At 40.4% G+C, this 25,362-nt stretch overlaps 1 protein-coding gene and 1 long non-coding RNA gene across 3 annotated transcripts in view; one reads left to right on the plus strand and one right to left on the minus strand.

Moving 5' to 3' along the window:
* Positions 1-25,362, minus strand: part of NIBAN1 (niban apoptosis regulator 1) — a 195,819-nt gene that overhangs the window by 130,488 nt on the left and 39,969 nt on the right. The window contains exon 1 of one of the 2 annotated variants that reach the window (XM_045811476.2): positions 12,884-13,257. The exons of the other annotated variant lie outside the window; for it this stretch is intronic. Within the exon in view, the coding sequence (XP_045667432.2) occupies positions 12,884-12,938 (55 nt within the window). The 5' untranslated portion in view covers positions 12,939-13,257. Of the gene's footprint in view, positions 1-12,883; positions 13,258-25,362 lie in introns of those variants that run through there. 2 annotated transcript variants of the gene reach the window in all.
* On the plus strand, positions 474-21,767 carry LOC148110675 (uncharacterized). Its single transcript, XR_015722741.1, has 3 exons — positions 474-607; positions 13,251-13,368; positions 21,381-21,767. It is a non-coding gene; the product is annotated as an uncharacterized LOC148110675 (long non-coding RNA).

Genomic DNA, 25,362 nt, shown 5'->3' on the forward strand with positions numbered 1-25,362 from the left:
CTAGGGTTCCACATGTTTCCATCCTTTAAGACAAAATACAGGGGAGATAAGAATTAACATTTCTTTATGAGCTTAAACATTCAACAGAGAGAAATGCGGAGACCAGGGATGAGGAGAATGACCACAGGGCTTCTTTCTTCTGGGATCATGAGGGAGTCAGGTATTGGCCAGTCTCTGTCCACCTGTGCCTGCAATGTTTCAGTAGCCCAGGGCAGCTATAAATAAGTGTTAAACCTAAGGGTGAATAATACATCAGATTGAAAAAGACTTGCCATTTTTAGGATTTTTACGTTTAACTCTGAATTAAAGTATATTCTGGTTTAGGCTGAAAACTTAAAGCTTAGAGGTGTTTGGTTTGGTTTTATTTGGCTGAAACACTGTAGATTTTGAAGAGGGCTCTGTACCAGGACTATGGAGATCTGAGTTCCCGTCCTATTTCTAGCCATTGCGGATAGAAGCGACTCACTCCGTTTCTCGGATTACAACAGAGAAGTTGGATTAGATAACCATCCAAAGGTCCCTTGCAGCTCTGTGAATCTTTATGAATTTTTATTCAAGAGCAGGAGTCTAAAAGAAACATCATGTGAGCCACAGATGTGAGCCCAATGTAAGTTTAACTTTTCTAGTAGCACATGAAAAATTTTTAAGAGATTAAATTGATTTTAATTGATTTTATGTATATTTAACATATTTTATTTATATATTTATTTAACCCAGTAAGATTTCAATATTATTACTTCACTATGTAATTGCTATTAAATAATATTAATGAGATATTTTACATTCTTCTTTTGTATTAAGTCTTCAAAAGCCAATTTTACTGGTATGTTAGGTTTGCATCATACCTCAGTTGGGACTAGCCACATTTCAAGTGCTCAGTAGTCAAGTTTAGAGGGTTTGAATTTTTCTTACCTAAAAATAAAGATAGAGCTTGCCTTTAAATACATTTAAAGCACGAAAGTTATTCATTAGAATGGAAGGATCAACATATTGAGCGGATGTCAGGGAAGAGGTATTCAAAAAAGGGATATGATTTCTGATAGAAATAGCCAAATGAAGAGATTATAGAAGGAGGCTGGGTCATGTAGAAGTTCAAAAATTGGTCAGAGATGATGTATGCCACCTCGAGTGGTTGCTCAAATGTTTACAGCTAATCCCCCACTGTCCCTCTTCTCTTATCTGCAGACATAAGCAGGGTGTCCATTTAAGGTCTTTGTAGCCCCAGGAAAAATGGAACCACTAAACCAGGGGTTCCTAATCTGAGGACTAGGGACCCTTATGGGATCTGCCAATGGAATTCAGGGGGGTCTAAAAGTTGAATGGGGGAAAATAACATCTTTATTTTTATTAACTTCCAACTCAAATTCAGCATTTCTTTCATTTACGAATGGAGGCAACAGACCGGTAGACTTTACCAGTACTTGTGCTTTTTTTCCCCCTGCTTTACCTCTGTTATTGATTTTTTCTTTTTTAAAAAAATCTTTAATTCCAGTGCGTTAACATACTGTGGGATATTAGTTTCAGGTGTAAGATATAGTAATTCAACACTTCCATACATCACACTGTGCTCATCACCAAAGCCCTCCATAATCCCCATCGCCTATTTAACCCATCCCCCACCCCTTTCCCCTCTGGTAACTTGTGACTTTATCATGACTAGAGATCACAGATGTTTTCACAGCACATTTCGTTGGCTGCACATCTCAGGATAGCACTTCATCAAAGTGACAGCAGTTTTATTAGACCCACCATGAAACCCTGTCATTGAATACACTAATAAAGAAACACATATGTTATTATTATAGCACAGATTTTTAATATACTTTGATATCTGCGTTTCAAGAAAATTGGTTTCTTTTGTAATCCTGTATTTTTTTTTTCACTTAAAAAATGTTATTCTGAGACAGGATCCATAGATTTCACCAGACTGCTAAAGGGGTCTGTAGCACAATGCACTACAGGGAAAGAGTATGGGTCCCTGAACGACCCGCCTCCCTTCTCTATCCCACACGGAATCACACTGGATTGTGTAATGACTGAAAAACAAATCGTTATCACATCAAGCTGCTGAGATTCGGGGAGTATTAGTTTCAGCAGTTAAGCCCATTCTGACTAATGTATAACTGAAATCTGGGTTCAGACCCTGACAGTTGGGTATGACTTCAACCAGATTCCAAATACTGAGGAGAGGGCACCGGCTGTGACACGTTGATAAAATGAGTCTCAAAAAAAAAAAAAAAAAAAAAAAAAAAAAAAGACCCACCCACCACGGCTAATTTCAAGCTACCAGTATGACGTCACTGAACTCTAAGGGAGGGATGCCCAGATTCAGCTCCTGCCAGTCAGGGTCAGCTGGCTCCTGCACACCACAGGGACTGCTCTCCCATCACAGTTCCTAGAAAGGTGTCTTGTTATTGTCCTCCCCTGGTTTGCAGGGAGGGGTGTGCGTGGAATTTTGAGAATAGTTTTCTAAAGGCTTCTATTGAAACCACTGTGTCTGACTCTTTCATAATGAATAAAGAATACCTTAGATACAGTAATTTGTAAATTCAACGAGCTGTTGAAAAGAATCTAATTAGTACTAATTACAATACTAGAGTGTCCCAACAAATTATAATGCCATTGCTTCTGCCGAGGCATTTTGTGTTTAAACACTTTAAACATTAATTAGTCCTCAGAACAAATGTGTGTGATAGGTACTATTTGGCAGCGTATGAAAGCCAATTATTTACTCTGGGAAGGCCTGGTACCCTAACTGATAGTAAAGGCAAATTGATTAGCATAATAGCAAGAGTGGGAAATCCAAGAAATGTATCACCTTCGTTGCTGACCCCCTTTTATCTCACTGGGCATTACTGTTGTCCCCATTTTACACATGAGAAACTGAAGGCAGCTAGTGGACAGATCCACAGTCTACAGAGAATCCAGTTCCAAATTCGGAGAGTCCTCAGGAGAGTCTCATGCCTGTTTTTAAGATGTGAAAGCTTCATTTATGAGTCTTTTGAGCCTTGTTTCCCAAATATTCATATTTTCTTCTATAATGAAGAAGTTGCCTGTGGTACCATTTTATTTAAAGTTAATTATAAGTGACCTACTCTTTCCGCTTTCATCTATTTGTAACTTCCATATTATGTTTTGCTAACATTTTCTTTACTTTTTATTTATTTGAGGGGGGAGGGGCAGAGAAGCAGACTCCCCGCTGAGCAGTACATTTCAATTAATGTTACTGATTAAATCCCTCTTTCCAATGAAACCATTTTAAATATTTATACTCCAGATATTACACATTTGCTATTATTGCTAATAAAATTTATCTTTATTCCAACTCCAAGCTTGTGTCTGTTTTGCTCAGGCAATTCTTCAGACATATCTAACTCATTCAAGCATGGCTTACATAGGAAATCATTTTTTAAACAAACGGTTAACCCAAACTGGGGAAAAAGCCCCTCGGAATTCTTCTGAGCTAATTATAGAAATTGTCACTTGCCTTGTGCGAGCCCCAGAGTAATGGCACATGTCCACTACGAACAGTGTCCTTTTTGAAAGAACATTCACAATTTCCCTTCATTTCTGAGTTGATCCTATTCATCTGTCCTGGACCTGGCCCAGCCCCATGTCAGGAGCTCCTCATGCAGATTTGCTCTGCTCCTTTCCCAGGTTGATTGGGATTGTTGGTAGCAGATAGTACAGCTACATTTTCCAACAGATGTTCCAACAGACTTGAAAAACATAGTAGTCCTATCACTCCTTCCTAAAGACTGGAGACACGAATCATTTTTCATATCTTCTATTTCCCTGCTCATCACGTTCATGTTTTCTTCTACCTTAGCATATGGAACATATTTGTAAAAACTGTCTTAACATCCTTATCTGCTAATTTCATCATCTCTGTAATTCCTACGTCTATGTCTATTGATAGATTTTTTTCCTGAGAGTTACAGATATTTTCCTACTTTCGTTTGCCTGGTAATTTTTAATTGGATGCTGGATAGTGTGAACTTTTACATTGTTGAATGTATATTTTTTTTCAATAAAAACAACTATGATAAATTCTTTATTAGAATTATAGACCAACCTTTATAGAAAACATGAGAACTCACACTGCATAAAACAGTCACTGAGGAATATCTGGGTGTCTCAGTCAGTTAAGCGACTGCCTTTGGCTTAGGTCATGATCCTGAGGTCCTGGGAACAAGCCCAGCATGGGCTCCCTTTTCAGTGGGGAATCTGCTTCTCCCTCTCCCTCTGTCCCTCACCCCACTTGTGCTCTCTCTCTCAAATAAATAAATATTTTTTTAAAGGCAAAAAACAGAGTCATTGAGATGAATAAAGGAATCCTTAGCCATCACCCTTTCCTTAGCCAACTTTAAAGTTCCCACACTGAGATGATACCAATCCAGAGGTCAGCATAGAAAAATACTTCAACTGGAGTTCTCATCAGAAAACTCCAACTGGAAAAAACCGTCTATCTCTGTTCTTTTTTTTAAGTTTTTATTTTATTTTTTTAAAATTCTTCTGAGGTTTGCTTTTACATTTATTATTAGAGCAGGTCCAAAGCAGTATTACAGGGCTAATTTCTGCTCACTACTACTGAAGACTCTATAGAATGCCCTACATATTATAAGATCTTCCTATTTTGGATGATGGAAACATGGACTATTCCCGGCTCTGGAAGAGCTCCAGGAATCGTTTGGCTCTATAAATCCAGAGAAACATGATCTTCTATTCTAGAAAATGGTCTTGTATTATTTCCTTGGTGATTTTCTCCATTTCCTTTGTCATCTACCTTGTGGGACTTCCGTGAGTCCCATATTAAAGTTTTTGGATTGGCCCATTAACTTTAATGTTGTTTCTTCTATTTTCCATCATTTGATCTTTTTGTTCTATTTTCTGCAAGATTCCTTCAACTTTATTTTCCAAAGCAACAATTGGATTTTTAAAAATTTTGATCATCAGATTTTTAATTTCCAAGAGCTATTTCTTATCTACTAGTGTCATTTCTTCACCATATCCTAAAATACTTCTCTTATTTTCTAAATTAATTCATCACCTGGGATGTTGGTTAAGCATCTGCCTTCGGCTCAGGTAACGATCCCAGGGTCCCGGGATCTAACCCTGCATTGGGCTCTCGGCTCAGTGGGGAGCCTGCTTCTCCCTCTGCCTCTGTCTGCCCCTCTCCCTGCTTGCGCTCTCTCTCTGTGTCAAATAAATAAATAAAATCTTTTTTAAAAAGTTTAAAAATTAATTAATTAATTAATCAATCACCTTTGGGGGATGACTGGAAAGCAATAAATTATCTTTAAAACGGTAAATTAAAGGATAAAGTTGTTATCTTGCCTTTCCTATATGAACTGTAATAGGAGGTAACAAAACTATAGATTAAAAAAGTACCACTCTAAAATTATTCCTGCCAATTGATGAAAACAAAATGACAGAATTAGGATATCATCACTTTCTCAACCCCCAGTGAATTCATGGGTCCCAGCAACGAGCATCAGTGGCTGCTAACATCAAAAAAGAGACAACCAGATGTTATGTGCCTCCAAATGAGGATCACAGCCTAGGGTCTTGACAAAAGTATTAATCCTGAGTCTGATCAAGTTTCACTATCACTCTGTCAATGTGTACAAAATATAGAAAAAAATGTGTCAAACTGCACCATGAGCAAATTCAAATAGCCCAGATCCTTCCACAGATACTTTGCAAGTACAAGAGACATAAGAGAAACCTATTAGATTAAAACAACCTTAAAAAAGATATTTTTTTAAGTGGCCGGGACTATAGTGTTTAAAAATGTCTTTTGGGTTATAAAACCATAAGGAAATATAAGGAAGACATTATTCTAAATTCCAAATTCGTGGCATAGTAGTCTGTTATGGTGGTAACCCCTACCTCATGAAGCACAACTCATGATAGTCATGACTTTGGGTAGACCCCTCCCCTTGAATCTGGGCTGGACCCAAGACTTGCTTTAACCAATAAAATGGAGCACAGTAATCCCATGGGGTTCCAGGCCTAAACCTTAAGAGCCTTCTAGAAGCTGTGGCCCTCGTGCAAACCCTGACCTACCATTTATAAAGCCCAGTATCCTATAGGACAGACCATGTAGAAAGGCCACCTGGAGAGATAGACAGCCTTCCAATTTGAGTCTGGCCACCAGCCAATCCACCAGCTGAGTGTAGCCACAGGAATGACCACCTGTGAAATAGAAGATGTAGAACCACCCAGCTGAACCCAGGGCAGATAGCAAAATTGTGAGCAAATACGTTGTTTTAAGAGCCAGTATCTTTTGGTGGTAATTTGTTAGGCAGCGATAGATAACTGAAAATAGTTATTGTGGGAGAAATAAAGTAGTTTAGGATTGGGATGGAGTACATGGAGGTTTCTGGAATGGCTAGTGAAGTTCTTTTCATTTCTTGACCTGGGTGATGGCCACAAGGATATTTGCCTTATAGTGATTCACTAAGCTATACATTTGTTTTGTGTGGTTTTCTGAACCTGTGTTTTATGTTAAAACAAAAATAGTTTTAAAAGAAGAAAGAAAATCCACATGGTTTGGCATAGAGACAGTTACTCTTCCTCCAAAATTCCTTCAGGCTTTTAAAAAATCACTTAGGGGCAGCAGCTCTTTCTGCCCATGGGTCCTGTCCCTGTGCTTTAATAAAACCACCATTTTGCGCACACACACACACACACACAAATCACTTAGGAGCTCCTAGTTAAAACTACTATAATATATTCTAATCCTATAGACATCAATATCCAAACAACATCAAGCATGGAAATATAAATTTCTTTGGATCCCAGAGCTTGCAATTTGCAAAACTGAATTAATTGCTTTCGTTTCTCTAAATCTTTTCTCCTCAAAGTGAGAAAAAATATGTGTATAACAAACAAGAAAATAAGAAGAGAAGCAGCAGAAGCACTTTTATAAGCTGGCCTACATTTTCTTACTGGCAGCAACTTACTAGTCTCTTTTTTAAATGAATTTTCCAGTTTCAAAGGAGAAAATCTGTATTGCATTTGTGTGTGTGTGTGTGTGTGTGTGTGTGTGTGTGTGTTTTGGTTTTGAACTGTTAGAATTTAAGCCCTCATGTCCTGTGTTTTTCTAAAGTGCTTTAAACAGACTGTAGCATCTGAATTGCATTTTATTATTCCTTTGTCTTTACTTCTGACTTCATTTCCCATTTCCCAGTGCAAATTGCTGTATGCACCTTTTCTCTTGGAACAATGTTCCCTAGCTTTACTGACCAAATAAATTAAAATTTCTGATGAGGAGATTAAAATTCACTGCCATAATTCACACTGAATATTTTGTAAAAGTTTCACAGTACATTTATTTTAATTGGATTAGAAACTATGACAAATTGAGTTCCTGCTGTTGCTCTTTCTACCCGGGAACCCAGTTCAGACCTTCCCAAAGATGACAATGGAGTAACACTACAATCAGCAAAAATAAATAATAAAAAGAATCCCTATTGTCATTTTAGTAATTACTATTAGTAAAGCACCATTGATGATGTGGTCCTCTCACAGCCAATGCCCATAGGAAAAAGAGATGTTTCATTGAGACCAGATCTTGACTCAGTGTCTGACTCTATAAGGTTCATCAAGGCAGGAACCGGGAACCAGGAAGGAAGGTCACTGTTTCTTCCACCAGTATAAGGGAAAATGTTAATTTGTCTCAGTCTATGTGTGTTTAGTTTTGAGGATTCTAAGAAACTCTCAAGTCACACTAAATTCCCAAAGTCTTGGCTTCCATTCACAAAGACTGAAGGTAGTAGAAAGTTCTTGTCACTACAGATTACCAATCTGCAATAGTTTTCCCTGTCAGAAACTCCTGCTAGCTTCATCAGTGGTTCGTCATGCTTAAAGGCATTATTTTTAATCAAAATATAATGTGATCAATAGGGGCACCTGGGTGGCTCAGTTGGGTAAGTGTCTGCCTTCGGCTCAGGTCATGATCCTGTGGTCCTGGGATTGAGCCCCGTGTCGAGCTCTCTGCTCAGCGGGAGTCTGCTTCTCCCTCTCTCTCTCTCTCCCACTTGTGCTCTCTCACTTGCTCACTCACTTACTCTCTCTCAAATGAACAACTAAAACCTTTTTTAAAAAATAATGTGACCAATATACATTTGCGTGTTATTTCTACTGGGTCCTCTCCTTTCTCCCATCCCTGCTATTCCCACCTGGGGAGCTGCAATTCCTCACTTCCCAGGAGAATCCATTCATTTTTGCAAATTAAGAACTAAGATACTAGTGGCAGAATCTTTACCCACCTCCTACTCTCTTTTGATTAATTTTTCTTAAAGGGGACGCGATAAGGCAGCTCTTAGTATGCTGGTTATGACACTTTGGGGCACAAGTACAGAGGATGACTGAATTAGAATAAGATTTGTCTGTGTATAATAGTAACACAGATGACACTGGCTTAAATAAGATAGAACTTTATTTCTCCCTCATTAAGGTCCAGAAGTAAGTAGCTCAGAGCTGGTATGGAAGTTCTACTACATGAAGTCTTCAGGAACTGAGGCTCCTTCTGTCCACTTACTTCATTCTGCATGAACTCCTTCTTAAAAGGACACCTCAAGGGTTCCTGGGTGGCTCAGTCAATGAAGCATCCAACTCTTGGTTTTAGCTCAGGTCATGATCTCAGGGTCGTGAGACTGAGTCTAGCATCAGGCTCCACACAGGGTGTCAAGCCTGCTTGAGATTCTCTATCTCTGTCCCTCCCCTCTCTGTTCTGCCAGCCCCCCCCCCCGACACACACACACACACACACTAGCATGCACTCTCTCTCTCTCTTAAAAAAAAAAATCTTAAAAAAAAATCAGGGAAGAATGCTATTGGGGGGTAACCTGCATTCTCTACCACCCCAACTCAAAGAGGAGTTAGCATACTAGCATATTACACAAGAAATACTCAGGAGTAGGACAAGCAGGCGATCAGCGAGGTGTACTAGGGCTCCAGCTTCTCTTCTCTGAGACTACATTGGCCTGGCAGTGCTCCAATGTTGGCTATGTCTTTGAGCTAGCTCCCTTCCTACTCAGTAGTTCCAGGTTTCACATTCAGATGCGACAAAGTCCAAAAGAAGAAGAAGAAGAATATGTCTCTACCCTTTGTTTCCTTTTTGAAAGGGAAGAGAACTTTCTTAGAAGCAGCTAGCAAACGTTCCTTCAAGCCTCCCTGGCCAGACTGCACCACAACCCCATGCTGGCAAGAAGAACATACCACCATAGGCACGGACCAATCAGCACCCACCCCACGAAAACCATAAGTGGGGTGAGTTCCTCTGAGACATGGGGCTTTACATAGAGGCAGTTCAGTACCCAAACAAAATTGGGGTTCAGTTTGAAAGAGGAATGGGGAAAGAATGTTGGGTTGACATCCAACGGTGCCTACCACACTCCATATCCTAATTCCCCATTATGATATACTGCCATTTCTAGCCAGATAAATTGGACTCTCAGATTACATTGTCATAATTATCCTTATAAATCAGCCCAGTTCCTATGGCCATCTCCTACCAACAAACAGTGAGTGAAGAACAAATGCATGGAATAGTCCACATCTAGATTAAGTGGACAGTTCTCCCTACCTTCTGTTCACCTTGTCTGGGAGACGTCACTCCAGACACTGGTATTAGCATCAATTTCATATACAGTCACCTTAGTTAACCCTTTCAGTATAAATATGAGAAAATCTCTCTAAGAGAAATACATGTTTTTAAGGTGAAACTCATCTCCAACATAAATTTATAGGCATCAGATCACCAATGAGTGTTTCCCTGGAAGCCACTGGGCCCTCCCAGGAAAAATATGACTGACTGCAAGAGTAAGTCTAGGAAAAGAACAGTCCACCAGCCCCCACCCGGACCTGTGCTGATGCCACAGTTCTCAGCTACAGCACTGATTTCCCAGTACTCTTCTGACCTTCCGCAGGACTGATGTGGGGGGAGTTTTCAGGTTCGTTTTTCTTTTGATTCACTAACAATCCAATGGCAATTTTAAGAAGGAAAGACAATTTTTGCTCAAACAGGAAGACATTGTGTGCTCTGAAGCTATAGTTCACTTTTTTGCATATCAAAGTTTAAAAAGTAAAAGAAAACACGGCATAGAGAGAGAAAAGTGCCCTAAATTCGTCACTGATGCCTGGATTATGAGCTTTCGGTGCTAAAAGCATCACTGAAGGCTAAAACTGATGACACCGTCCATATGATTACAAGGAGTTCCTAGTATTATTTCTTAATTGAAACACTTTTATCAAGTGAAGTTACTGAAAGTTTCCAGAAGCAACACTAAATATTTATTCTGTGGTAAGAAACACGAGTATGGTAGTAATTTTCAAAACATCTTTAGAAATGAAGTAACTCCTTAATACTTCTGATATCTCTTTACCTGGAAACTTACTAAATCCTAAGAAATAATGTATTTTCGAAACATACATATGATGAACATCACTATCAACACAAAGTTTCTATGCACACAAACTGAACGGCAGCTGTTAAAGGATTTGTCTAGAAGTCAATGCCGATTCAAACTCATCAGCATACCAGAAGTAGAGCTGCTTATAACACATACAAGATTACGGTAACGAAACTCACTCCAAACATACTGACTAGTTATTCTCCATATGTTAGCAAAGTTCATCAAGTGAAGGAAAGTTATTGAATCAGCTCTAGGAGCTTTCAAATCTATATTTCACTGGCAGCTACTTTACGAGAAACAGGTCATAAAACTGTATTTAAATTTTACTGTCATATTTCAATTGTTCCGCATACAACTAGATCAAAACTTGAGAATACGCATGAGCTAAATAATGGGCAAAGCAGAGAAGATAGGGTTGTTGTTGTTGTTTTTTTTTCCAGGGATCTGGGGCTTCAAAACCATCGGGAAATCACAGCCCCATGACCTTCATGTGCTCATGCACTAACAATTCACAACGCCATGCATTTTTCCAATGCTCTTTTCTCTTTTGGCAAGACGAGTATTCTCAAATGAGGCAACGTCTCATTTTCTCTGGAGGTATTCTAACTTTTAACTCTTCTCTTCCCTCTGCCTGTACATACCTTGAAAGTGCCCTCCCAAAGAATTCCAAGATAAAATTGAACTGGACTTGTGGATGTAGTGACTGTTACACAATCTGCTATAGTTTTATTCATTTGGAACGTATTCATTCCAAGACCTTCTGCACTAGCCATCTCATACTTTCATATGTGTGATAATTTAACTTCACAATAACATAAAAGGTAACACATTTTCTTTTCACGTGACTACAATGTTTGCACCAGCAGCAACAACTGCCAGGACCATGAAGTCTTCAAGAACATTAATCCCTTACAGGGCTGGACTTCAATGATCACGGTAGATGGCCATGATTCAACTTTAGGTGTTTTTAAGCTTTGCAGTAAAATGAAGTCTCATAAAAGAAATAGCATAAACATGTTTTGCAAATAACTAAATGCAACCCCTTCTGTGTTCTCCTACAGTTCTGTCAGTCCCTTACATGCTGGTGAAAACAAGCACAGAGCCAAATTTGTAATACTCAAGACAGCCTTCGTGTAGCTGTTTTACTAATATAAATAAGTCATCCATCTTTCTCCCATTTTAAATAAACGACAGCAAAGGAATACTTGACCATGTTTTATCCCCTGACAGAATGGGTTGTTGATGATCCGAGGCCTCCAGAAGTAGCAGAGCAGGAGGAAGAATCTGGAAACTCAATTACATTGCTCTCAAGTGCCCTGATTTGATATCCTTTTAAAATGGTTGTAAATGTTGTGGTGACTGAAAACAAACATGGAATAAGGACACTAAATAAACGCTTTCCTTTTAGGAAAAGTTCAGGGGCCAGAAAGAGAAGAACGTAATCAGGAAGAACTTAACCGTTTCTTTACAGAATTAGGGTAAAACTTACAGTTCAATACCTAGTTTAGAAGGTATTTCTAAAGCCCGAAAATTACTAAATTCACAAGATAACCAAATGTTAGGTAGTGGTTGCGGGCAAGGTCACTGGGGAGGAAGAGACAGGCGCCAAATACACCCAGGAGATAGAGTCATGATTTTCTGCAGTTTCAATTCGGTTTGGGTTTTTTTTTTCCTGCCTCACACTCTCTAGTGAGTCACTATATCTCTGGAAGTCTCCCCAAATGAGTTTCTCTCCATCTATAACTTTAGCAAGTGTTACAAAATATGCCAATGTTCCTCTTTTGCCTCCCTCCCCCACCACCTCCGGAGAGGGAAAGGAACCCTACAACCTGGGAGCGTAATGACACGGTCCTTTCTGCCTCTGATGAAATCATCCCACAAGTGATCTGAAAGTTCAAGGGAGGCTGTGGCCGATACCTTGTTTTACAAAACCAGGCCAACGTTACCAGGAGGGAAATTCTGCTTTATAGGCCGGGAATCCCCCGGGAAGTCTTCATAAACGAGGGATAGCCCCGCGGCTCTCTTTGGGGCAAGTTCAGAAAGAGCTCAGAACTTAGGGGGGAGCGAGGTGTTTCTGGGCCCGGGCCTGAACAGACCCCAAGGCGGGCTGAGCCGAGAAAGCAAGGTCGCGTCCCCCACCCCGCGGCCCGCACCTGCCTCCCGCAACCGTGCCGCCGCGCTTCCCAGAGCACCCCCCGCCCGCGGGCCCCCGGCCGAAGCGCCGCCTCGCCCGAGCGCGGGCGTGCAGCCCCGGCGGCGCAGGGAGAAAGCTGGCCCCGCCGGTCGCCGTGGGCCCCCGAGGACCCCGCGCCCGCAGGTGGCGCGCCGCAGGTGGAGGGCGGGCGCGGGACACCGGGCGCGGGGCGGGCTCCCCCACGCGCCCTCTGGGGCCAGGGTCCGCGCAGCAGTGCAGGCCCCCGGGCGGGTGCGCGGCTCCCGGGAAGCCCCCGCGCGCGTACCTCGGATGTAGGTGCACTTGCCCTCGTCCAGCAGGGTGGAGGCCGAGCCGCCCATGGCGGCGGTGCGGGCGCTGCCCCCCGGGCGGCGCTGACAGCTCCCGTCGGCGCCCGCCGCTCGCTCCTGGAGGTGGTTGCGACGGCGCACCCGGCTCTGCACTTAAAGCACAAACTTCCTCCGAGAGGCGCCGCCTTCTGGGGCGCCTCCTCCAGGTCCGCGCCCTCTGAGGATCTGTGGGCTGGCCTGGGGGGTGTCTTCCCGCCCTCGCTTCACTGGGGAGCTCCGGGGGGATGTCCAGTCTGGAAAGACTTCCCGCTCATTCCTTCTCCTTGCTGGCTTTTGTTTTTTCTTCTCACCGGTTACGGGCAGCCGAGAAACACCTGTGGACGATTTCCCTAGAGACTGTAAACCTCGGTGAGCTGGAACCTTCTCCGCTGATGAGCCACGAGGAGGAATTCAAGACCCCGTTGCTTTGCACGCCCTCCAGGTACAAGAAACAGCAGTTCCCAAGCATCCCCTAAGAACTTGTTAGAAGTGCAAAATTGCAGCTCCCCCATGCCTCTGTACCCCTCTACACATGTACGTGCGCGTCCGCGCACACACACTGCACCCCAATCAGAAACACGAGGAGTGGGGCCCAGCAAACTGTATTTTCACAGGCATACCAGGTCATTCTGGTGCCTCCTAAAGTTTGAGAACCGACAGTAAACTGTTACCTTCCTGCAGTCATGAAGTAGGACCAAGGAGGGGGTGGGAAATAAAGGGGAAAAAAGAGAGAAATAGAAAAACAGGGAAAACCTAAGCCTGGGTCCTACAATATGTTCCCAGTCCCAAAACTTCTGAAGACCCCCATCAAAGTCTGTTCTTACACCTTGAAGTCCAGTTCTTCCCCTTGACAAACTGGAAATAGTTCATTAGAAAGGGCATCTGTTCTTTTTCCCACACCCGGTATTTAGCTTGGCAGCCTCTCCCAAATAACACTCAACCAGGGCAGAAGGGTCACCACGCATTTCTTCCTATTCTTAGTAATCCGATTTTTAGTGACTCCTATTGACTTAACCTCCAAGGTCAAATGGTCTGTACACATAAGAACCAGGCCTGAAGAGGACTTGGAAGGTTTTGCCCTCCAAAGTTAATTGACTAGCATCCTAACGCCAAGATTTCTCACACCTCACACCCAATCCCTCTCACTCTACACTCTAATCCATCAATAAAAGCTCTCCATCCTGCTTTCAAAATACATCCAGTATCCACCCATTTCTCAGCCCTTCCTCTGCGATCACCCTCATTTCTCACCTGGATAATTACACTAGCTTCCCAACTGGTCCTCCTCCTTCAGAGAAAAAGCCCCGGTCTGTCATTGACACTAGGCCCGGCTTCCTCTTTGTCCTCCTCTACCACCACTCTCCCGCTTGCTCTCTGCTCCAGCCCCACTGGCCTTTTTGCTCCTCTAGGACACACCTTTGCATGTGCTCTTGCTTCGCCTAGGGTGCTCTTCCCTCAGATATTTGCTGTCTGTCTCTCATTTCATTCAAATCTCCTCATAAATGCTAACACCTCAAAAGAGGCTTTTTTTTGATGCCCTGTTTATACACCAGTCCTCATCTCTGTCCCACTCCTTACCCTTCATTATTTCTATTCACACCACTTAGCATCATCCGATATGTTTCTTTATCAGTCCCCACTGAAATGGAAACTCCATAAGGTTGGGGATTTTCTTTGTTGATGTTTTCTTTCTTTCTTTTCTTTCTCTTTCTTTCTTTCTCTCTTTTTAATTATTTGTTTTCTTTTTCCTTTTTCTTTAAGGGTAGGGATTTTTATTCATTATGTTCTCTGATGTGTCTCAAATGCCTAGAACAGCATCTGGCACATAGGTGCTCAATAACCACTGAATGCATGAATGAATGAAACATAAAATACCGGATCTAGACACAATGAAAGCGGTGAATCTCAATGAATAAAGAGCATTTCCAGATAACTACTCAATGATTTAAGTCTTCAATGTTCAACTCTTTTCTCAATATTCTAGTTAGCTCTTAGAATTAAGTATTTCTTGGGGCATTTGGGTGGCTCAGTCAGTTAAGCATTTGACTCTTGATTTCGGCTCGGGTTGTGATCTTGGGGTCTTGGGATGGAGCCCCAGGCTGGGCTCTGTGCTCAGCGTGGAGTCCGCTTGTCCCTCTCCCTCTGCTCCTCCCCTGCTCATGCTCTCTCCCTCTCTAATAACTAAATAAAAATCTTTAAAAAAAAAAGTAGTATATCTTCTCAGAGCAGCAATACCTTTCATTATATAAATTGCAAAAACTGTGCCTCAGAATGCTGTTATTGTTTTTGAAGAAAACTAATTTGGCTCTTCCGCCAGAGGATAGTTTTGGCTTGTCACCTCTTGTTTGGGAACAATCTGAGAAAACACCGATCATTCTCATCTCTCATTCTTCGCTCGTTTGTTAGCACTCACAGACGGAGCTAGGTACAAGGAAGGATTTGTATGTGTGTAGTATCAACACGCTTTGTAACCACAGTTTCAGCTTCAAACCCTAACCTGATAACTTAGTAGCCATATGACCTGGTCAAATTGTCTAACTTACTTGTTTCAGTCTCTTTATCTGTTAAATGGAGTTGGTAACACCTCATGTGCTGTTGTCAAAATTACATTTGATCAGGTCTGTGAAACACTGAACATATTCCCAGGAACGTAAGTATTCAGTAAATGGAAGCTCAGATTGTTATTATCAGCAACAAGAGTGGTCAGGAAACAATTTCCTAGAGAAAGTGTAATTTTAATTAGACCTTGAAAACCACTGATAGTACATTAAGAAAGAATTTCTGCTCCCTTTTTTCCCTCCAAATAAATAAAGTGCCTTTTCCCCAACTGGTTTAGGAATAAGGAATCTATTATTTTATATTATAAATAAGGAATCTATTACTTTAGTCATAGTATTTAATATTTGTAAATCCTATGTGGGCATCTTTTTATTAATCACACACTAAAAATGAGTCTCCAAGCAATTCAATAACTTTATGAAACAGATTCAACTTCATATGATTCGAATCAGCTAGTTTAGAAAATTTCCTATGTGATGTTAGTTTTTGTATTATATCAATGTCTTTTGTATTAAAATACTCTTAAGACCACTTCTTTTGGGGGGTGCCTGGGTGGCTCAGTCAGTTAAGTATCCCACTCTTGATTTCAGTTCAGGTCATGATCTCAGGGTTGTGAGATCTAGCCTGGTCTGGGGCTCAGTGCTGAGCATCGAGTCTGCTTAAGATTCTCTCTCTCCTTCCCCTTTCCCTTTGCCCCCCCCCCCCCCAGTGTACTCTCACCCTCTCTCCCTTAAAAAAAAAGGGGGGTGGCACTCGGTGGCTCAGTCAGTTATGCATCTGCCTTTGGCTCAGGTCCATAAAATTCACCCATTTAGATTACCTTTTTTAAAAGAGCAAATTAGATTAACAGACATTTAGTACCAGTACCTGTAAAATGTGCATGTGATTTGGGATTCTCTTACCTGTCATAGAACTATGAACCTCTTGCCAAGTTCTCATTTGAGTTAGTGACATCTGTCTATTTGGGCACTTAACTGCCTGCGGAGCAGGGACAACCTGAAACTTCTTTGCACTTCTCCAAGTACCTTGTACTGCTGTGTAATATAGGAGTGGGGGCTCTGTAATTAGTTGATTGTATAAGTACACATAGTAGGTTATACCACTTACCCAATTTAATCTTCACAAAAACAGACTGAAGTAGGCACTGTTATTATCACCATTTTAAAGATGAGAAAAATCAAGGTGAAGAGGTTTAAGCAATTTAACTAAGGTCACCTGTCACCTGGGTTTGTCTAACTCCAGAGTGCATCCTCTTAATCACAGATGCTACTACTTTTATATAAAATCTTGCTTTTGTTTATTTACAGAAATAATCCAGGTTTTACTATAAAAAATTAGAAACTATTGACAAAAAGAAAAAAAGGAGGGGGGAAATCATCCAGATCCCAACGTCAATATCTGTACTTTTATTTATTTATAATTTATTTATAATTTATTTTTTATTTTTTGAGATAGAAGGAGAGAGAGTGCACGTGAGCAAGGGGAGGGTGAGGGGCAGCAGGAGAGAGAGACTCTTAAGCAGGCTCCATTCTCAGAGCCAAGCCCCACCTGGGGCTTGATCTTACACCTCTGAGATCATGACCTGAGCTGAAATCAAGAGTCCAACACTTAACCGACTGAGCCACCCAGACACCCCAATGTCAGTATCTTTAGATAACCCAATCACCAGTTTGCTATAGATTCCTACAAACTTACATATAAATATATGTGCAATTATAATTTATAATTATATAAAAACTTATTTATGGCTACTTAGTTCCCAAAATGAGGTGATGCTCTTTATATATTCTGTAATCCTTATTGTAATTTTTTATTTGGAATATTTCCATTTAAATAAATATCTAGATATAGGTCAATGATAGTTCATTGTATAAATGTAACCTAAATCACCCATCTACCAGCAATGTATGCCTGCCTGTTTCCCTACTCCTTAGTCACATTGGATGTTTTCATACCTTTTTTAAAATTGTCATTTTCATTATTCATTTTAATATTTGGCAATTTAGGAGTCAAAATAAGTATTACATTCTGTGGTTTGATTTTGAAATCCTTAAAGAGAAAGACTGATTATTTTTCCATGGGCTTTTTGGCTACACATGTTCCTTTGTGAATAGGTTGTTCTTATATTTTTCTGTTTTTCTATTGACTTTTTATTCTTATTGATTTGGAAGAGCTTTATATATATTAAAGACATAGGCCCGTTTAACACACATTGCAAATTAAACACATTTTGCTTATGAAAATGTATTTCCTTATGTTCTTTATTCAAGAATCTTCTTTGAAGATTGGCTAACCATATACAAATTGTAAAATCAATTACATTTGTCTCTGGCACCCTCCAACCTTCCCTTAACACCCCCTTCTCTTTTCTCTTTGTATAGTTTCTGAAGAATGCCTAACCTTATCAACAATATCTCTTATAGGTTGTTGTAGCTTAACTATTGAAAGTCATTTTATGAATTTTTTGAATAAGCTCCTTCACTTACTAGCAAGATTGTTGCAATAATCTGATATGTCCTTTTTTTCTCAGGAGTATAAGTTTTAGAAGCTCCAGTTGTCATTCTGATATGGACTTGTTTCATGATTTGGGAAAATAACTTAAATTTTCTAAACCTTTTACTCCTTATCTTTAAAATGAGTGCCTGTGAAAATTTAATGTGATCATATATGTAAGGCACTCAATACATATTAATATGCCTAGCACATACTTAACATTCTCTAAATGAAGCTAGCATGACAAGAAGTAATAAATAAAAAGATGTTTTATTAACTTTTTTTTAATGTACCAACATTAGTTCATTTTCTTCTTATTATTATTCTAGTACCTTTATTATATGATTGGCAAATCACTTTCCAGGAGGCAGGGTACCAAGACCAATTTTGAAAAGAAGAAAGTGTACCTATTATATTTTAACTGTATTTCTGAAAGACAAAAAAACTGTTCATTAATATAAACTATAGAAAACTAAGCTGGATAAAATCTTTTCTAGAGAGAATATGTGAAGATGGAATCCAACTTCTGCTCATCAATGATTCTTGAGGGAAAATTTCAGGAGCTTCTGTGAAGTTTTTATTAGAAAAGACAGATTTTTTCAATTGAGAAACATTGCTTTTCTTCAACATGCTTTTGCTTATTTATAATTGAAATACAATTAGCATAAATGTATTAATTTCAGGTGTACAACATATTGATTTGATAATTCTATTCATTACTCAATGTTCACCATAAGTGTAATTACCATCTGTCACCACACAATGTTATTACAATATTATTGACTATATTCCCTATGCTATACTTATCATCTCTGTCATTTATTTATTTTAGAACTGGAAGTTTGTACCTCCTAATTTCCTTTATCAATTTCTCTATTCCCTCCACTCACCTCCTCTCTGGCAACCACCAATTTCTTCTATTTAAGAATTTGGTTTTGTTTGTTTGCTTGCTTTTGGTTTTTAGATTCCACATATAAGTGAAATCAAATGGTATTTTTCTTTCTCTGACTTATTTCACTTAGCACAATAACTCTAGGTCCACCCATGTTGTCACAAATGACAAGATCTTGTTCTTTTTATGGCTGAGTAATATTCCATTGTATATACATACCATTTTATCCATTTATCACCTATCCATTCATCTATCAATGGATACTTGGGTTGCTTCCAAAATTTTGCTCTTGTAAATAATGCTTCAATAAACATAGGGGTGCATATATCTTTTGGAGTTAGTGTTTTCCTTTTCTTTGGGTAAATACCCAGTAGGGGGGTTACTGGATTATATGGTATTTCTACTTTTAACTTTTTGAGGAACCTCCTGTTTCCCACAGTGGCTGCACCAATTTCCATTCCCAGCAACAGTGCATGAGAGTTCCCTTTTCTCCACATCCTCACCAACACTCACTATTTCTCGTCTTTTTTGAAAAAGATTTTATTTATTTGAGAGAGAGAGGGAAAGAAAGAGACAGAGAGAGAGTGAGCATGAATGGGGGGAGGGGCTGAGGGACAAGCAGCCTCCCTGCTGAACAAGGAGCCTGAAGTAGGGCTCCATCCTGGGACCCTGAGATCATGATCTGAGCTGAAGTCAGATGCGTAACTGACTGAAGCCATCCAGGCGCTCCTATTTCTTGTCTTTTTGATACTAGCCATTCTGACTGGTATGAGCCGATATCTCATTGTGCTTTTGATTTGCATTTCCCTCATGATGGGTAATGCTGAACACCTTTTCGTGTGTCCTTTGATCATCTGTACATTTTCTTTGGAAAATGTCTATTCAAGTCCTGTGACCATTTTTTAATCTGATTTTTTTTTTTTAGTTTTGAGTTGTGTAATATATTAATATATTATCAAATAAATCATTTGCAAATATCTTCTCCCATTCATAGGTTCCTTTGTTTGTTGATTCCTTCCTTATTGGCTTCCTTTGCCGTGCAAAAGCTTTTTATTTTGGTTATTTTGGTATAGTTTATTTTTGCTTTTGTTTCCCTTGCCTGAAGAGACATAGACATAAATATGTTGCTGAGGTCCATGGCCAAGACATTACTGCCTATGTTTTCCTTAGGAGTATATGGTTTCAGGTCTCACATTTAGGTCTTTAATCCATTTGGAGTATATATGGTGCAAGGAAGTGGTCCAGGTTTCTTCTTTTGCATGTACCTGTCCAGTTTTCCCAATAACATTTATTGAAAAGACTGTTTCCCCCGTTGTATATGTTTTCCTCCTGTGTTGTAGATTAATTGACCATATAGGTGTGAGTCAATGTTCTTTTCCAATATGAATCATCACAATTTTCATATAGCTCTCCAGCACTGCGTAGTATCTTAGGCACAGAGTTGGAAGTACAAGTATCTTAACACAAGGCTTAGAACTAACGATGAAAGTCTAGAACCAAAGAGGCATTTAGATGTGCCAGCATCAATCTTCAAATCTGACAGAAACCAAACCAGCACAGTTGCCCTTGTAAAAGCAATAACCTGTATTGCCATAGATAAGAAGATTCTACTGGTTCTGAGGGCAAGTCTCTTAACTACCTTGTACTTGGGCAAGGGATTAGCTTAGTACTAGTGCACAAAGGGAAGAGTGCCACCTGCTGGACCAGCCGTGATACTCCGTGCAGGGTTGGGGCTACTTGGCAATGAGGAAAATGACAAATTCTTATGCTTGTACTTAAATTAGTTTAACAGACATTTGGCATTATTCACCTATCTCTTACAAGGTTCTTACGCTCAGCTGACAAAGAATTGCTCTTCCAGAACAGAATTTTCCCGTTGAATTTATTCTGGGGGGCTAATTCTATTATTTTATTATATAAGCGTATACTTACTGCTTATAACACATATTTTGATATTAGCTATAATCCATTTTGTAAAGGACAGTCTTTTGGTTATTTCCTCTCAGAGTCACAGTTCACTCTTTTCTCTATGTGCAAGAACCAACACATGAATTCTTTTTTTTTTTAAAGATTTTATTTATTTATTCGACAGAGATAGGGACAGCCAGCGAGAGAGGGAACACAAGCAGGGGGAGTGGGAGAGGAAGAAGCAGGCTCATAGCGGAAGAGCCTGATGTGGGGCTCGATCCCAGATCGCCGGGATCACGCCCTGAGCCAAAGGCAGACGCTTAACCGCTGTGCCACCCAGGTGCCCCAACACATGAATTCTTCTAGTCAGGAATCATAGTTGCAAAAAGTAATATTCCAGGGCTCTGACTTCAATGCTAGTATGCTCGAATGGAGAGATGGAAGGAAGAATTGGCAAGGAGCTCCAAGGATGTAGGAACAGTGGGACTGGTCCATAAAGGTGGGGAGGGATATTACAACACTGACGTTGTTTGGAATTTCTGTACATGATAATTTTAAAAATGCAAACTGACTTGGTTTTATTGCTTTTCTGTTTTCTACAGACAATGCACCCCTTATTACCTGAACCAAGAGCAGACCGCTCCCACAGCATCCCCCTGATATACTCCCAAATATCTGCACTCACAAATGGTATGGGGTAGTAGGGCAGAGATGTCTAGATTTATATGTCTTGTGTTTGGAAAAAATACACGATGATTTATTATATCTGATTAAAACTGTCTTCATCAGGGGCGCCTGGGTGGCACAGCGGTTAAGCGTCTGCCTTCGGCTCAGGGCGTGATCCCGGTGTTATGGGATCGAGCCCCACATCAGGCTCCTCCGCTATGAGTCTGCTTCTTCCTCTCCCACTCCCCCTGCTTGTGTTCCCTCTCTCGCTGGCTGTCTCTATCTCTGTCGAATAAATAAATAAAATCTTTAAAAAAAAAAAACTGTCTTCATCCATACTGCCTTAAATTCCTTCTTATTTTGACAGTGAACCAATTATTGTTCATTTAGGTTACAGATGATAAAACTGTATTAAATACCTTAAGGTGAATCTATTTAATCAGGTTACATTCTTTTAAAATTTAGCTAATATCATCTCACTGCGGGACTAGCAGTTTTGAAGGAGAAAAGAGTAATCTAGGAGCATGAGGGCCTTTAAAATCCATTGGTTAGTCTGTTTCCAAACTGGGCCAATCAGGCTTCTAGACCAGGACTGCTCTATTGTAACGACTGAAAAAGACTGTTTATTTCCCCTAGGGTTGATGAACTGGTGGTAGGATATTAATCCTAAACTGCTAGAAGACATTTGTCCACCGGAAGGAGAACCCATGATTGAGGGAAAATCATTCTTAGATGACATTGCATCAATTGAGTCCTGGCTTGCCCAGTTCCATGAAATAATAAACCCTCCCCATTTTTGTTTGTTAAACAAGTTTGAATTGGATTTCTGTCTTCCTTCCCAACCAAAACCATTTTGACCAACGTAAGACCTTAAATACGGTGCTTATATGAAAGATTAAAACGTTCTATAGCTATACTATATCCCTTTATATAATTGATTAAAGCATATATAAGTAGACATTACTTTCTATAAGTGATTTGTAGTATATGCCAACAAATGGCAGCACAATATATAACAATTTACTTTTCTTAGTCATTTTTTATTCTCAGTAGTCAGTTTTGAAAGTGATTTATTTTCATTCTAGGCATTTGATTAATTATTGGCCCTACATATACACACTAATTCCAATTCAGATTTAAAATTAGCTGTCTCAAATTTTGACATGAGAATTAACAGTCCTTCTGCACATCAGGACCTGAATATATATGAATATAGTCCCTTATTACTCTCATTTTATTCATTTTTTAAAAAATTAATTCATAAAATTCAAAATTTTAGTTCAAGGCATGCTGCAATTAAATTAGGAAGCATGGCAGGGTTTGGATTAGAACTAAATCAGATTGGCAGAAATTCTGCAGCCTTAATAGCTTTGTTTTACATAGTGCTATTAAAGTTATAGCCACATAAATCACATCATTTAATTCTACAATTCCTGGAAATTAACTACTGGAAAAGTGATAATAATTTTGAGGGAGCCCAGTGCAGATAAACTCAGCAATCCTGAGAAAGTGGAGTACCAGTAGAAAACCAGCTAGAGGACAAGGGTAGCATCAACTTTCTGGTTTTCTATGTTTTGTTTGTTTGTTGAAACTGATGCACTATAATTTTGATGGCTATGACTTGGTCTTCAATGCCTACAACGGTGCCAGGCTTACAGCTGGCACTCAATAAAGGCCTGAATAAATGTTCTACAATAGATACAAGTTTTTGGTGCAGTAAGATTTTTCCCGTAATTGCTCTAAGTTTTAAGACATAGTCATTGTGGACTGAGCCAAAAGGGATTTCAGGTGTCCTTTTATTTTAAGTTTCCTCATCTTAATATTGAAGGAACTGAGATTAGAAGAGGTAAATTGACTGCCCAAAACAGAGATGGGGTAGTTAATCAGTTAACAAACGTTTATGGAGCACCCATTACTAGGTCAAAGTTCGGCAATGTTTCAGTTAATGGACATACAGAAGAGCATAAGGCACCCAAGGTTTCTGCCTTCAGAAGAGCTTTATTTTGGAGCACCTGGGTGGCTCAGTCGGTTAAGCATCTGACTTTTGATTTCAGCTCATGTCATGATCTCAGGGTTGTGAGATCGAGCCCCATGTCAGGCTCTGTGCTGGGTGTGGAGCCTGCTTAGAATTCTCTCTCTCCCTCGCCCTCTCCCTTTGTCCCTCTCCCCCTGCCCCCACTCTCTTTAAAAAAAAGAACAACAAAAAACAAAAAAACAGCTTATATTCCAGTGGGGAGAGATGATTAAGATAATTTCAAGTCCCGATAAATGATGCTAATGAAAACACTAATATGGAATATTGTGGTGGAGAGTGACAGAGGATGGGAAGAGACACAACTGATTTAGTAGACTGCTCAGCACAGGGCTCTCTAAGAACTCTCGTGTGAGCTGAGCTGTGAGTCATGAGGACACATTCATGCAAATGTATGAAGAAAGAGTATTCCAAGGGCAAGTGCAAATGTCCTGAGATGGGAACAAGCTTGGTGTGCTTGACGGGGGAAAAAAACAGCCACAGTGTTTCAACTGGAAGGAGGAAGGATAAAATGGACAGAGATGAGATTAGGTGTGGAGGAAAAGGAGTTGGGTTTTATGCAGAGGGTGATGAGACAGAATATAAATGGTTTCGAGGAGAGGAGTCATCTAACCTAATTTTCACTGTAGACAAATCGTTCAAGCTGCTATGTGGAGAAGGGACCAAGGTGGGAATGGGAGGAGGCTGTGAGCTCCTTGGAAGACTGTCCTGGTACTCAGGCTTGATGGCAGTCACCTGGGTTAGGGTGAGGCAGTGGGCAGGGGAGCAGTAGCTGTACTCAAACATGTTTTGTATGTACCTGCAAGACATATTGACAAATGCATGAGGGGAGTTAGGAAATGAACGTGCCATTCACAATGATGGGAAAGACTCTAGGAAGAATGAATGAATGGAGAAAATAGGGGAAATTGAGTGGTTCTGCTTTGGACTGGTTAAGTTCAACTTTTTAATAAAGATTTTATTTATTTATTTGTCAGAGAGAGAAAGAGAGAGAGAGAGAGAGAACAAGCAGGGAGAGCAGTAGGCAGGAGAAGCAGGCTGCCCTCTGAGCAAGGAGCCTGATGTGGACTTGATCCCAAGATCCTGGGATCATGATCTGAGCCAAAGGCAGATGCTTAACTGACTGAGCCACCCAGGCATCCCGACATCTTTTTTAAAGTTGGCTCATGACCCCAAGACCAAGAGTCCCATTCTCTACTGACTGAGCCAGCCAGGCGTCCCAGTTTGACATTTTTATTAAACACTGAAGTGGAAATCCCAAAAGGGAGTTGGATGAATAAGTCTAGGGCTCAGGCTAGAAGTCAAGAGAGGAGGAATGGTTTTAGAAGTCATCAGCACATAGGTGAAAATTAAAGCCATTGGTGCTAGGGGAGAGTGGAGGTGGAGAAAAGAGAAATGGGGGCAGAGCCTGGAGCACAGTGGGAGGTCTGCAGGAGGCGAAGGAGCTAGGAAAGGGGCTGAGAAAAAGCTACCAGGCAAGTGGTGCAAATCAGAAGAGTATGACATCTCTGCAGACCACCTTAGTAAGAACTGTTTCTTACTGATATGGGGTTGGGAGAATGGGGGGAATGAAAGCCTGGCTGGAGTATTGAGGTTAGAAGGAGGGGTAAGGACAAAAAAGTAGCAGGCCTGAAAGCAGGGCTTTCAGACATTTTTCTGTGGAGTGAGGAAGAGAGATGGAATTGTGGCTGGAGAGGGATGGAAGGCCAGGAGACTGCTAATGGAAACACTCCACTGAAGGGAAAGAATGTGGTGATAAATGAGAGCAGGGGAGTAGCCTTGTGGAACGACTGGCCTGGGCCCTTGGATAGAGCAGGGATGCCTTTTTCACCGTAACTCAAGGGAAAGACAGGTACCCCGGTTCAGGTGCAGGTGGGTTACAGGAT

This window comes from Ursus americanus, chromosome 2 (assembly GCF_024610735.1).
Source record: "Ursus americanus isolate L20-20 chromosome 2, mUrsAme1.1.p, whole genome shotgun sequence".
Taxonomy (NCBI): Eukaryota; Metazoa; Chordata; class Mammalia; order Carnivora; family Ursidae; genus Ursus; species Ursus americanus.